This window comes from Haplochromis burtoni, unplaced genomic scaffold, assembly GCF_018398535.1.
Source record: "Haplochromis burtoni strain Fernald_Lab_line unplaced genomic scaffold, NCSU_Asbu1 Contig_273, whole genome shotgun sequence".
Classification (NCBI taxonomy): Eukaryota; Metazoa; Chordata; class Actinopteri; order Cichliformes; family Cichlidae; genus Haplochromis; species Haplochromis burtoni.
Genome location: NW_024582634.1, coordinates 622,685 through 637,663, shown reverse-complemented (window position 1 = coordinate 637,663; position 14,979 = coordinate 622,685). Strand labels below are relative to the sequence as shown.

The 14,979-nt window shown below is 48.3% G+C and overlaps 1 protein-coding gene across 7 annotated transcripts; it reads left to right on the top strand.

Annotated features, from left to right (window-relative positions):
• Positions 1-586: 586 nt before the first annotated feature.
• Positions 587-13,060, top strand: zbtb40 (zinc finger and BTB domain containing 40). Of its 7 annotated transcripts, none has more exons than XM_005939781.3 (12): positions 587-1,067; positions 1,165-1,349; positions 1,710-2,140; positions 2,502-2,644; positions 3,855-4,068; positions 4,248-4,631; positions 5,343-5,549; positions 7,377-7,541; positions 8,164-8,378; positions 9,157-9,313; positions 11,246-11,451; positions 12,532-13,060. In XM_005939781.3, exons 2-12 carry the CDS (start codon positions 1,198-1,200, stop codon positions 12,742-12,744), a joined length of 2,487 nt encoding a protein of 828 aa, XP_005939843.1. In that variant the 5' UTR covers positions 587-1,067; positions 1,165-1,197; the 3' UTR covers positions 12,745-13,060. The 7 variants fall into 7 exon arrangements, 6 of the variants coding, with proteins under 6 accessions (XP_005939843.1, XP_005939844.1, XP_005939845.1 ...); XM_005939783.3 differs by having other exon boundaries at positions 589-711; XR_006055283.1 differs by having other exon boundaries at positions 587-1,349; positions 11,246-11,928; positions 12,532-12,639.
• Positions 13,061-14,979: the final 1,919 nt, after the last annotated feature.

Below are 14,979 nucleotides of genomic sequence, written 5' to 3'. Positions count from 1 at the left end.
CACGGAGCGGCCTTTAATGTGTGGCGGACAAATGCAACAACAAAATGATACGACCGAGAGAACCGCGGCGGTATTTTGTAACTATAACAGTAAACGTGAATTCACTGTGTGTGTATTAGCAGCGTGCTCCTGAAACGCGCCAACACTGACGGTAACGTCCTCCTCTCTGCCCCTTAATGCTCTCTGGTCGCTATGGTAACGGGTACATATTTCTTTCAAAATAAGACGCACCTACAACACGATAAACCCCCTGGAAACCATACATTTCACACCCGAGCTTCAACTCTCGCGGCCCGGTGCCAAACGACTCACGGACCGGTACCGGTCCAGTGCCCGGGGACCGCTGATTTAAAGCGAACATCCGCTGTATTACGAATATATAACAGATTCTTGTTCCAGGCAAAAGCTTTTATGTATTTGTCGTTAATTTAATAATTTTGCGAGAATATATTTGTAATGAACTGTGGAGCTGTTGTTTGACACGAGCCCACACCGGCACGTCCCTGAATGACTACTCCGGTGAAGGCCCAACGGTCATACAAACCAGATTTAAAGCGAACCGCTCGCTGTGATGGGACTTCTTCAACCGGAAGTGTCCCAATTTGTTCACGTACTGCGTGTCGCCATTTTCAAAACAGTTGAGCTTTGTTGCGCACGGCAGAATTGTTCAGCAGAGAAGTTTAAATAAAGACTCGGATTGAATAATTCAAGGTACAGCCCTTAGTGATCGTCTGGGGTTTATTCTACTGGGAGCGCTCCTGTATCGCAGCGTGCTTCACTAATATTACAGGAACTAGTTACCTTCTCTGGAGCACATTAGCAACCTTAGCTAGGCTACAGCTAGTTACATTCCGGTAAACACTGTTTAAGAAGACTGAACGTTAGTTGCTGTTAAGACGTAGAGCAGTTGTTTGACGACACAGTGAAGACACCACGCGTTACCGTGTCCGGCATCACGTGGTGCTTCCTACACTAGTTGATGTTGTAATAAAAACATTAGCTTTTTACACAGTAGTCGGATAAACTGCAGCTTTGTGTGAGTCTTTCTCGTGCTGCCGGCGCACAGAGTGAGTACGGTATAAACGCAGTTTCAGTGAAAAGTACCAGTGATAAGTTGTGATAATGCTGCAGGCCTGATTGTGTGTTTGGACATGAAACGATTAGAGCTGTGGTTGGTGCAGTCGCCCTGAAACCAACATGATGGAGCTACCCAACTACAGCAGCCAGCTGATGCAGCAGCTGTGGGCCTTGAGGAAGGAGGAGCACTTCTGCGACTGCACCATCTTGGTGGGAGAGGGTCGTCATCGCGCACATAAACTGGTGCTGGCTGCCTCCAGCATGCTTTTCAGGTAGACCTGGCGACTCTTCTGCAGTCACATATTTGGACCTTACAGTCGTTCATCTAATCTCAGCAGCGCTCATGTTGGCTCCTGTGGAAGAATGATGAGTCAAATTCAGCTCATGAACTTTTAGTTTGGTTTTTTGTCAGGTGGACAGAAATATTGGCTTTTTAAAAAATGTATTTATTGAGGACCATGAAATCTAACACGTGAGTAAAGTTTATGACCAGCTGTTACAGATGTGCTCTTTGTGTTTGCTCCCGTCATACTTTAATATTGATCCCAGCACGGTGTACAGGTGGCTGCTGCAGTCGCTGTTCGCTTTTATTACACTGCAGCTTAAAACCAGAACGGTGCTGTCTCCGTCAGGTCTCTCCTGGATGGCTCCGACACCATCTCCATCGACACAGCTGTGGTTTCCTCGCAGGAGTTTGGCTGCCTCCTGGACATGGTCTACACTGGTAAACTGCCTCCAGGTAAACACAACGTCAGTCGCATAGTCGCCGCTGCAGACAGCCTGCAGATGTATGACGTGGCCGTTGGCTTTAAGCAAGTCCTCACCAGCCTGGTGAACCAGAAGCCCCCGGTATCAGTGAGCTCCGCTGTGCCACACCTCACCGTGACCAACAAAGCCCCGAATATGAAGCCTGAAGGCTCAGCCTCGCCCAGCAAGCACAACCCGTCTTCAGACGAGGCGGAGGTGACGGACGAGCTGAAAAAAGAATCGTTTGAGCATGACAGCGATGACGCAGACGGGCCGGCGATTAAAAGGGCCCGCGTGGAGCTCCCTGACACATCAGGTCATTCTTATGTTTAAACCCGTAGTTTGGGGAATTTAATAGTGTGAGTCAATCTAGGAATAATTCAAATCACACGTTACTGGAAATAGAGTCTAAAACAGGCGTGGGCAACGGCAGGCCTCGAGGGCCGGTGTCCTGCTGGTTTTAGGTGTGTCCCTGATCCAACACAGCTGATTGACCTCCAGATGTTCTCCAGAGGCCTGCTAATGAGCTCATCATGAGATTCAGGAGTGTTGACCCAGGATGAGATCTTAAACCTGCAGGACACCGGCCCTCGAGGCCTGGAGTTGCCCACGCCTGGTCTAAAATAGTCTCCCTACAATAAACAAGATAACAACTAGACTTTATTTTCTGTCCACAGGGCCCGAAGACATCAAATCCTCAGAAGGTGGCGACACGTCGGCAGCCAGGCTGTCCAGCGAGTCTGGTCTCCTCGCCAACATGTCGTCTGTTGTGGAACTGCTGAGCCAAGCAGCAGAGAGCCTGACAGAAAGAGAGCGACAGGTACAACAGGAAGCCCTGGTTCTTCTACAGTTTGACTCCATCTAATACCACCTTAGCTCACGGCTCGGCTACCTTTAACACCCAAAGAGCCGTTTGGACCCGGTTTCATAAAAAAACCCACCGAGCTGCAAACACTCACATCCAAAATGAAGATGCCACTGTAAATACTGCTCTTTGACCTTCATGCTTTGTATAAACAACGACATACAAAGTGTGTTGCTTATGAAACACATGAAGTGCTACAGAGAAAACTACATTTTCTTTATGTACTAAAATACTAACAAGAAACCAACACAATAAAAAGCTGGAAGGATTCACGTAGCAAACTAACGGTCATCGCGCCTCTGAGCTTCCTGAGCCTCGAGCTGAATTTAAGAAATACATTGGAAACAAATCTCTGTGTCACTGAAAAATATCTGCATCATCATAAATATTAATCTTACCTGGTTAACGGGACAGTGGGATCGACACTGTATGAAGTTCCCGCTGTCGTCTGTGAGGCGTGGGTGGAGAGCAGCTGCTCACCTCCGTCTGTGGAGCTGAAGAGCCACACGTTCGTGTCGGGATGCCGTTCCACGTCTCGGTTATCTCAGCATCACTGCAGTTATTCTCAGTGACAGTGGCCTCCTGAGGTGAAGTGTGGCGCTTGTTTGACCGACGAAAAATAGTCAAATATAATTTAAATTTAATAATTCAAGATCACAGTAATCTCCCAGTGTAGAAGTCACTAACACTAATAAACACGTTTCAATTAAATACTATTAATTTATTTAATGTATTCATTGTCCCAGGCCCCGCGTGGCTCCAGAGCCGCAGGTTGAGAACCCCTCCCTTGCACGTTGTTTAACATGTTTGTATGTTGTGACTTTGAGCCCTGAACAGTAGCTCTCCAGGATGTCCCCCTTTGTTGGACTCAGTGTCACTCGAGCATGAACCGAAGCACAGTTGTGGCTCCACATAGAAGACGACGACAGTAACAGTGTATCTCTACGTACTGGAGCCAAAAGCACATTTCTGTTCCCATTTCACTGACCGCATCACCTCATGGTCAGCGTACTGTGAGCGCACAACTCACTCTGAGCTAAAGCTGTGACGTCTCTGTGGGACATGCTAGTGCGGCTCCTGGCTGTAGCTCGAGGGCGCCATCTACTGACTGGAAGGTTGCTGCTGCTCCACAATTTCATTTTGTTTGCACTTTGTGCTCTCTCAGGTTGTGTGTCGGTGCTGTGAGGAGGCTGATCCCAGCTCCGTGTCGGAGAAGCTGATGAGTAAAGTGAAAGAGGGTCAGATCGGAGAGGAGGGGCTTATCAAGCTGCTGCGCACCGCCAAGCAGAAAGCTTCATCGTCCTGTCCCACACAGCTGCTCCCTCTGCTGGAGGAGCTGGAGAGGAGCGTACAGCAGCCCGATGGCAGCCACACTGGAGGTAAAGACGAGCACCGGGAGTAACATGAAAGACGATGTGTCAGTGTAGGTCTGTCTTCATTAAGGACAGCTCGGTATTTATATACATTTGTGTCCGTCCAGCAAATGGACAGGATGTGATAGGAAGCTTTTTTAGTGGATGTCTTCTACGTATTTTGAGTCTGTCGTCCATGTTTGCAGCTGACTCAGAGCAGGAGAACAGGAGTGAAGATCGTGTCCAGGAAGAAGATGAAAACGGTGACGAGGCGGAGAACAAGGAGGAGGAGGAAGATGCAGCTGTAGCAACCGAGTGTTCCCCTCCCTGCTCCTCTCCTGCTTCCTGTCACGCCAAACCTTACTGCTGTCACTGGTGTAAGAAGAGTTTTGATTACAAGTGTCGAATGCTAGCACACATGAAGCGCTGCTCCATGTCCCAGGAGTGTGAGCAGCAGTGTCCCGAGTGTCCTGAGAAGCTGTCTAAGCGGGCCCTGCAGCGCCACCGGGCCGAGGCTCACCGCAGCGCCACGCGGGTCAAGAAGAAGACGGCCTGTGACCTCTGCGGCCGCACCTTCGCCCACCCGTCGGGTAAAGTCACGTGACATTAAAGCAAGATTATTGATGTGATCAGTGTCTGTGCTGGAGCAAACAGCGTGCTGATCTCACAGCTGTTCTCAGGCTGAGATGTGAGGGCTGCATCCACAGTGTTGGTGTTTGATAATGATCAGAGCAGGAACCGTCGATGAGGTACTGACGTGTTTCTTATTATGGCTTCTGGTTTCAGCATTTACTATACAGAAGCGTCACAAGCAGTAACACTACCTGAATTATCAGGCAAATATGAATGTAATGAAAACATGGGGCTGCTGGTTTAATCCCAGTCAGAGATGGAAGCTGCGAGCTGGCAGCCAACACTGCTAGCTGCTGCTGTGCTTCTGTTTCTTTTGTTGAGTGGAGTATAACTTTGTGCTGCTCTACATTTGATGTTGCTGTTAGGCTACAGTCTAAATCTCAAAAGGACCTGAAACAGGTCATTTCACCAGCAAAGAAACCTTCTAAGGCAGGAACACCGTACCTGACAGATGTGTGGTTTCCCCGCTGTGCACTCGACTCTGGTCAGCACAGCTGCAGTGCGTACAGCGTAGGCAGCAAACGTGTGCTGCCGTGTGCAAAAGGACTGTGGGAAAGATCACATCTGTCGTAACATGAACTCTGAGCTCAGTTTGGGGCCAGCTCGCGCGTCACAGCACAGCGATCGTTTCACTTTGTTCCATTTAATGAGTGCTTCTCATCTCTTAGGTATGATTTACCACAAGCGCACTGAGCACTTTGAAGAGAAGCCGTTTGCGTGTGATGAATGCGGTGCGAAGTTTGGTGCAAACTCATCTCTGAAGAATCACATGAGGCTGCACACAGGGGAGAAACCCTACCACTGCAAGCACTGTGACATGAGCTTCAGCGTGGCTGCTGCACTTGCATACCACACCAAAAAGAGACACTCTGAGGGTAAGACACACACACACACACACACCTTTGGGGTTGTGTGATATACAAGTGGTGATATGTGTCTTTCACGTGTAACATCTTGTCACTGATACAAGAACAAAACAAAGATTCAACATCCAGGACAAACCAGAGAGATAAAGTGTTGAGACTTCAAACCCACAGAGTTATGATGATGATGTTATTGATAGGTGACACACCTATCACCAAGGAAACCAAGGGGAGAAAGAGAGAGGAAGGAGGGATCGCACAAAGCGTGGAGGTTGAAAAGCTCCGTTTGGCTGGCTGTGATATCCACCTTAGTGGTGTCAGTGTGGAGCTGTAGAGTCCCGCGCATCATCACAGTGCACCAGTATGGTTCTTTTGTTCCAGTTGAGGTGACTGTGCTGTTGTAGTGGGCAGGGCTGTGGTCAATACTTTTAGGTCTGTGTTTATTAAAGACAGTGGGCGACCACTGCAGGGTTAGACTGGGTTTTAGGAGAGTGTTACTGGGAGACAGAGCTCAAAGAGCAGCTTTAAGCCTGAAGCCTTTTCCCAAAAGCATGAATCAAGGCTGAGCTGGACCCAAGGACCTGTGCTACACAGCTCGTTTGCTTCATCTGGATTCACCCTGACATGTCCATCAGGTTCTGACTCTGTAAACCAACCCGGGGTTTCCCCTTCACGTCCACATGAAGGTGTGCTGTCGGCAGGATCGGGCTAATCTAAGAGATCACGTGTCACAGATCATGTGACTCAACAGGAACATTATCAACTGGTGATTCAAATCTATAAGGAACATAGGAATATAACAGTAAACTACAAGGTCGTATAATTATCACATTAAAAAGTCTGCTGTGATGCTGGAGGTTTGTGTTGCTAGAGAACAGCAGGAAACAAGGATAGGCTTGGTGACACTGGTTCCCACTGGAGACACTGGTTCCCACCAGAGATACTGGTTCCCACACAGTGGGAGGACGTCACTGCCTTCAAAGATGAAGCTGAAGGATCACACTTCAGATGAATCTTGGATTGATTTGTGGAAATTTGTTGAATAAAGTTGAATATAAAGTTAGAAATAAGAAACACACCAGCACACATGACAAAAGAAGAGGAATCTAGTGGTGGTGGAATAGCTGAGGAACATGGAGTGCTTCATCGGCAGTCACACTACCTGGAACAAGCCTTTCCCAGCAGAAACACAGGCTGAAGACTGAAATGCTTTCAGATGTTTGTAGAATTTGATGAATGAGCTTAATGGTATAAGATCAGCAACCAGCCAGCTGAAGTGTAAAAAGCAGCAGTAGTGAAAAATGTGCTAAATGAAGCCGACAAAGTACCTAAACGGAGTTTCATTTGGTGAAATGTGCAAAACATAACAAGCAGAAGGTGCTGCGGTTCATCCAAACGCAGAGAGGCAGCTGAGCAGGCAGCTTATAACCACCCGTGTGAGGCTGATGTGCGTCGCAGCCGCGCTGAAGACACGAGCGTACAATGTTTTTTAAAGCAGCATTTCAATAATAATCCTGCAGAGAAGCTGAGAGTCGCACAGACGCACAGAGGTTTGTGCGACTCAGCTCGAGTCTGTGGACAACAAAACACAACAGCGTAGCCAAACTGGGCAGTTTCCAGTCTGGCTGTGCTGTTTTGTACTTTTCTGCCCACCTTTAAGGCCTTTGGGTCTCACTGCATCTGTGTGATGACGGCGCGGCGGCGAGCCAATCAGAGGGTGTCCTGGCTCCTCCAGGCTGTTTGCTGTGCAACACCCAGAAACCAACAGCATGCACAGATGCAGTATTTCTATCATGCAGCATGTACAGACAACATTTGTGTGCTTCTTTGATTTTCCAGGGAAGATGTATGTGTGCCAGTACTGCAAGGCTGTCTTCGCCCAGTCCATAGAGCTGACGCGTCACGTGCGGACGCACACGGGAGACCGGCCCTACGTATGCCGAGAGTGTGGCAAAGGCTACAGCCAGGCCAGCGGGCTCACTGTGCACCTGCACACCTTCCACCGTAAGAACGTTTTTGCAGTAAAGTTTGGAAAAGTAAATCTGCGTTTACATACTGGCTTCTCTAACATATGGCACTGATGCTCCATACATGCAGCTGGTTTTGGGGTGAGGCACTTTTCATTTAACAGCCATGTTGTCAAAGGCGGACGTGTTCCTGTAGCGGCTTCAGGCCGACTGCACCTGTACGTCCCAGCTGATCGCTGCCCTGTGACTATTATTGACACGTCAGACGTCGTGTCTTCAGCCTCGCAGACGGCCTCTCAGGTCCTGCCGGGGCCTCACATCTCACCAATGCCAGTAACGGTCTCATATGTACTAATGGTGTGAAACCCAGTAGAAGCGTGGATCAGATCTGCTGCCTGGGTCTTCACAAATCACCTTCATCATCACACTGCAGCCGTGTTTCCCCACCTGATGGAGCCACAGCACGTAGGTGTGCCGTGTAGCTGCAGCCCGACTTAAACTCGTGCCAGTTATCAGAACACATCATGAAGGGGTTGCACCAAGGTTCAGTTTCCTTTCCTTACTGGGAGCAATGGGATTCTTCAGGGAATGCACCAAACACTGTGGTAGCTTGTGTGTGCTGGTCAGGTTTCAGTGACTGTGTGTTTGCTCTGTGTCAGACCTGTCGGAGCCCCACGACTGTCAGAAGTGCTGTCTCAGCTTCTCGTCGCTGGACGAGCATCGGCAGCACATCCAGGAGTTTCACCCCAAGGAGTTCCACAAGTGTCCCACCTGCAGTAAGCTGTTTACCAGCGCCGCCCTCCTGGACAAACACAAGCCTACGCACACTGGGACAAAACCCTTCAGCTGTGATCTCTGCAACAAGTCATACCAGGTACACCGAGCCAGTTGGACACCGTGACGACTCCATGTTTGTAGTCTTAGCTGTGTCAGCAGAGGACAACACACTGCACTGAACACTGTGAAACGCTGTGATATGGATGCTGGTGGGCGACCTGCACTGTTTGCTTTGATAGCGCTCCAGCGTCCGTTCTTTTTATCATGTGGTTCAGACAGAAATGGCGAGAGCGGGCGTCTCCTCACTTCTCCACACGTGAGCAGTCAGTGCGGCGCCTGTACGGGGACAGCGGGGTAAAGAGTGACGAGCACGGCGCTGATCTGAAACACGTTGGAGCAGAGCAGCTGAACATATATAAACGGAGCACAAACGTACAGTGACCTGTGTCAGCTCAACTTTATTCACACAGCGCCAAATCACAACAATGGTCGACTCCAGGCGCTTTATACTGTAAGGTCGACCCTCCAATAACACACAACAATGTCACACAGCAAACAACAAATATTTGCAGGTCCAGTGAAGTAAAGGCAGAGGCAGCAGCTACTTCCTGTGTGGGCCTGTCAATCGATGCGTGGCTTCACCAACAGCGTGTTACAGATTGTGTTACCGTGCGTGGCTGAGGATGGGCTCAGTGCAGTGTGTTGGATTCATGTTTCAGCTGTGGAGGCCTCTTAGACCCACACAGGACAGTATTGGGCAACTTGTGACTGCACAACTAAACGCACACATTCATGTGTCATCTTCACGTGTATTCACACACATGTGTGCTACATGTGTGCGTCTTTGACATCTCTCAACCTTTCTTTTGCCATAGCAACTGTCAGGACTGTGGTACCACAACAGGACTAACCACCCTGATGTGTTTGCCAACCACACCCGGCAGCTCAAGAACCTGGTCCAGTGCGATGTCTGCTTCAAGTTCTTCCCTAGTTCTGTCAGTCTGGCCAAACACCAGGCTGCTGAGCACCAAGGTGAGCGCCAGCCCCGCACTGATGCACTGTCCTGTAACAGCCGGTCCTGGACGTGCACTGTCCTTCACTGGAGCTCCAACAAAAACACAATCTGTCTGTAATTCAAAGACACAATAATAATAATAATCTCTGCGTTTGCAAAAGATCCCAGAGAGTACACTGTACAGCTGTCAAACGGCAGAGGGCATGTCCACCATTCGTTTACAGATGTAAAAACACAAATATTAATAAAACATTTATTTCATTTGTCTTTAACCCTTGTGATGTCCTCCCGATTTGCATACAATGAAGTTCCTCAGGGGTCAAAAATGACCCGTGGACAACACAAGGGTTAAAATCTTAGGCCTCCTGTTGCAGTGTTCTCTGTAATCGTCTGTGTGCAGACTGACCGCCTCTGGCCCTGTGTCAGTTTGTTCAACTTTATTTACACAGCACCAAATCACAGCCACAGTCGCCTCGAGGCGCTTTATTTTGTACAGTAGACCCCACAATACTACATACAGAGGAAACCCAGCAATCATGTGACCCCCTGTGAGCAGCACTTTGGCGACAGTGGGAAGGAAAAACTCCCTTTTAACAGGAAGAAAGCTCCAGCAGAACCAGGCTCAGGGAGGGGCGGGGCCATCTGCTGTGATTGGTTGGGGTGAGAGAAGGAAGACAGGATAAAGACATGCTGTGGAAGAGAGACAGAGGTTAATAACAGATATGATTCAGATAGCTGGTGTTGGGTCTGTGTTTCCACGAGCCCCGCTGCTTTAGACACTTACTCCTCTTGAAGAAAACAAGACAGTCGGTGTCTGCCACAAAATGACCTGACGACGGCCTCCGCTTGCTGCCTTTTATTGAAAACGTTCACAATATACAATAGTACCTCCCCTCGTGAACCCCCCCCCCCGGTTACAAACAGAAGGCACTGCGTGCGTGCGTGCGTGCGTGCGTGTGTGTGTGTGTGTGCGTGTGTGTGTGTGTGTGCGTGTCCAATGCATGCTTCACCACAGATAACACAGTGAGGCCATACAAAGGGCAGGAACCAAACAGGGGAGGTGTGATCATCCTCCCCCCGCACAGAGTGGCTGGAGAGGTGGTCCGGGACAAAGGAACGTCTTGATCCTACAGCTTGAACTCAGACCTTACAAATTTAAGAAGCACAAGGACAACATTCAACAATTAGACTGAACAGCTGGGGTGGGCAGTGAGGCGGATATACTCGATGCTTTCCACGTACGATGGTTAAAATGATCATAACCATCGAGTAGAAGTTGCCATGGCAATATTAAGCTGTCTGCATGTAATGCGAGTTGATTTTCTCCCACACTCTGTGAATGCATCATTTATTCCCCCCTCCCAACCGGAACGTTTCCTCATTTTCTGCAGGACAAATGCAGTGTTTTAAACATGTGAACGTCTCCCCACAGAACAGGATGAATCCACCAGCTGTGACACCTGTGACTGTTCCACGCATACCTCTGGTTTCTGTACCTGAGGTCATCTCATGTTATGAGCACAGAGAGCACCTTATTATTTCAGTAGTTTGGTCTCATGAATCCTTGCTGTGATTGTAGTTAAAGCTCAGTGTTGCCCACAGACACCGTCACAGTACAGTCACTGTGGAAAACCTCTGTGTGCCCCTGGTGGTTAAAACAACACACGTCAGTTCATATAACGGCGTGGTCGAATGAGTGTACCACTGCGGTTGTAGGCCCTGTGTGGTTGAATAAACACTTGTTTGTGGGGGTTATGGTGTACTGTGAAATGGCCAAAGAAATTCTGTGACATCAGTGTCACCCAGGCCTGGCTCCAGTCCCCCGTGACCTGGGTAAGTGGATGGTTGGGATTTCCTGTGTTAGGTCTTAGAGAGGCAGCTGGTGGTTTAATGAATCACAGCAGCAGCTCCTGTGCTGTTGTCACTGACCCCGAGTGTCTGTGCTGCAGGCTCTGTGGCTGTGCTGGGTGGAGATGAGGACATGCAGGAGAACATCTGCACGCAGCATATCAGCAGCGAGGCATTCAGGTGCTCCCTCTGCTCCACGCTCTGCTCCTCTCAGCTTAAGCTGCAGGAGCACCTGCTCTCCTGCCATGTGGAGACACAGCAGGAGCAGGAGAGCCGGGAGGAAGAGCAGGCCTCCACCTCCAACACGGTAACAAGCACATCACACAGACGTACAGATGAAGATGAAATAATAATGTCCCGTTCCTGACTGACAGCATGTGGAGTGAAGTGTGTCCTGTATTTGTCGAACTTTGAGGCTCATCAGGATGATGGTGGAGTACAGTTTGTTCAGCTCAGGTGCATCCTGGGAGAATTTGCAGCATTTACTTTTCAAACCAAGCTGAATCAGCGTATCTGACCAACCACATCGCTGCATTTGGCTCAAGTGAGATAGTCAAATAATGCTGTTTTACCTCAGACACACAGCGGGGCGCCGCTCTGGGCCATGATGTCACTGCCGCCTCAGTGTGGTCCCAACACGACATCCTGAAATACGTGAGCAGCCGTGATCCAGCTGAAACTCCTCCCTGCATGCAACAGGACTCTGTTGCTCTTCCTGTGTACAAACATGCTGACTCGATGTTTCTGCAGCAATGAGTCGACTGGTTGATCCATGTGCGCTGAGGTTTGTCTGGCTGATGAACGGATGACCCGATCATGCAGTCACACTGCTCCACTGTGCTGTGTGTTTAGCTTTCTAATATTAATAACAACAGTAACACAAAACTGTGATTGGTTACAAGTTTGATATGATGCTTTCCATTCACTTCATGTGTTTCCTGCACACTGTAACCAGAATGTGCCACAGACCAGTGAAAGAGTTCACTTGCTGCCCCAGAGTACAGGGGGGCCGTTTCTATGGATACAGCGTAACAACATGGGGATGGTTGGTGATAGTAACGCCTGTTTGTGGCACATTAGTATATGTGAGGGGCAAACTCCTCCAGGTGGGTGGTGACCATGGCCATTTAGAAGTCGGCCATCTTGGATACAACTTTTGTTTTTCAGTAGGAAGAGGGCCATGTGACACATCAGACTTATTGGTAATGTCACAAGAACAACAATGGTGTGCTTGGATTCAGCTTTCAGAGCCTTTCCTGAGTGTGTGTGAGACGAGCGCTGGTTTGTCACTTCTAAACTAAAACAAGTTGTGGGTTTACTGCGTGCAGAAAAGCTGGAAACAGTTTAACCTTTACAAAACGTACACTATCTCTGTCTGACCCCACAGGTGATACCAGCCAATCCAACAGGGAGCAGACAGGAAGGGGCGGAGTCTGAGGAGCCAAGGCAGCAGGGGGTTGGTCAGCAGGTGTTTCTAGCTCTGGCAGATGGGCGAGAGGTGAAATCATCAGCAGAGCTGGTGGAGGTGAACATGTACGACCTTCTGAACAACTCTGTGGCCTTCACCTGCGAGGACAAACCAGCAGGTTGCGACTCTTAGCCGACCCACAAACACGCCTGCAGAAAACATCAGCAACACTGGCTGCTGCGCTCGTCTGTCCCACAGTCCCAGCTGATGACAGCCCGACGTTTTCAGTCTGCATAGGAGGTTTGTGTTGCTTTAAAGACATGACAGCAGTGCTGCTCTGTGGCTCTCAGCACTCAGATCTCTGCATGTACACGTCTGTATTGTCCCTTAAGCAGTGGGAGCATTTGTTAGACTCCAGGCGTGGGACTAAATCACCAAACCGTGAAAGTTTATGGTCACTGTGGACTGGTACCTGTGAACACTAATAAACATGAAATACCTGACGCTGCTCTGTGGAATGGTTCCTGCTGTTGTACGAATAAAACGACTGCATTTAAGATTTCTCGCATCAAATACTTCACACCTGTTTATCCTGTTCAACGGTCAGTATTAGCTCACAAACGATCGTTAATTGCAAATAAAGAGAGATGTGGCTTTATTACAGATGTGTTCCCTTATTTATTACAGGTTCACAGAAGCAAAGAGCTGAAAGGGTCACATAAATACAAACACCCACTGTGGTCAGCTCATGAACAGCAACCCTGAGACAAATCCACGCCCAGCTAGTTATCCTCAGGACAGTCCGACGACTCCAGCTTGTCACCTGCTCTTTGAGCTCGAAATGAATAAAATCCATGTTTTAGGATAGACTGTGCCGGGAAAGGATCGTCTCTAGACTAGATGTGATCTTTGGTTTGTCCTTCACTGAAACTGGAGTTCTCACAAATAGAAGACGAGTCTGTATTTGACAGATTGTGTTGTTGTATCAGACACAGTAAGAAAGACCTGCCTGCTGTCTCAATCACTGCAATCAGCTTTTTATGTTGCACTTTATATTTGCATAAGCCAGCAGCTAACATGGATGAAGAATGTGGAAGCAGACGTCTTCCTCCCCTCACCCAGATGGCCCCGCCCCTCCCTCAGCCTTGTCTGCATCGTTTCTTCCTGTTAAAGGGAGTTTTTCCTTCCCACTGTCACCAAAGCACTTGCATATAGACACTGAGCACGTGATGTCATTTCCGGGGTAAAACCGCAAAGGATTGTAGGTACGAGTGGCGAGCGGTACTAGAGCACGCAAGCTTTCATATGGAAGCAGTCACACAGCGATGAAAAGAAACACAAAAATGGCAAGAAGCTGTTGTGTTATTAACTGCCCATATGGAAAAGAAATAATAAAAACTTATATGTGATTACTCATGAAAGTGGCCACTTTCTCATTACTTTCATACATTGTTTTAGTATCCAAAACATACAAGTTTCATTATATCATTTTTCAAGGGATCTTATATGTTTTCACTCTTGTATGCTTTTCATACAAGTTTCACACAAGACAGATACAAACTTTATAAGATTTATAGATATCTTTTCCATATGGGTGCAATAGCCGGTCACATGACGGCCACAGGAAGCCAACGGGTAAAGAGATCATTGTTATCGGATTACATCATGGAAGCCACGTTTCCGTAGTAACAAAGAGCTGACGGATGGCCTGGATTGCAGCCATTCAAAGACCAAATGTAACGTCCCAGAACGCTGCAGCTCACAGGTTAGTCTGCTCCAAGCATTCACACAGAGGTCAGTCTGCTGTTGTAGTTAATGCGTCATTTATCACAACATAATTGGTGATGTAGGTGACAAATAAGTCTTAATTTGAATTGAATTCGTTGCTTTGCTGCTTTGTTCACGGTGGCTTTGCGGGTTTGTTGTGTTTGTAGGAAAAGCAGCCTACAAAATGCAGGAATGTGATCCAGACTGGGCCCCTCCATCAGCCTGGGTTTAAAGCTGCTACCACAGCCAGACCTGATCGGTGAAGAGAGAGCGAGGTCCAAACAGCCACGAAACGTCCGCATATATGTCCCCAAGGGTTGTATTGAAGCAACCAAGTGATGAATAACTGTTTTCCAGTTTGTTGTTTTGAGCTCATGGGGGTCACATGATTGTTGGGTTTTCTCTGTATTACTGTGGGGTCTTTACTTTAAAATATAAAGCGCCTTTCAGGCGACTGTTTCTGTGCTTTGGTGTAAAGTTGAACTGTATATCCAGTTAACATGTTTAAATAGTTTACATTCATCTTCTGGATTACTGCGTCTCGAAATATCTGCTTTTCTAGAAAGCTGAAGATCAACCTTTGTGAACTCAGCTGAGTCTGCCCTGGATGCACCAACAGGGTTTGATGATGGTGGAAGTTAGAACAGCTTCTAGTGCAGG

Excerpts from the sequence above, each read along its gene's own strand:
- zbtb40 (XM_005939781.3), top strand. The coding sequence starts at position 1,198 with ATGATGGAGCTACCCAACTACAGCAGCCAGCTGATGCAGCAGCTGTGG. Across the intron at positions 4,632-5,342 it reads CACCTTCGCCCACCCGTCGG|GTATGATTTACCACAAGCGC; the intron begins GTAAAGTCACGT and ends CTCATCTCTTAG. Across the intron at positions 5,550-7,376 it reads CAAAAAGAGACACTCTGAGG|GGAAGATGTATGTGTGCCAG; the intron begins GTAAGACACACA and ends TTGATTTTCCAG.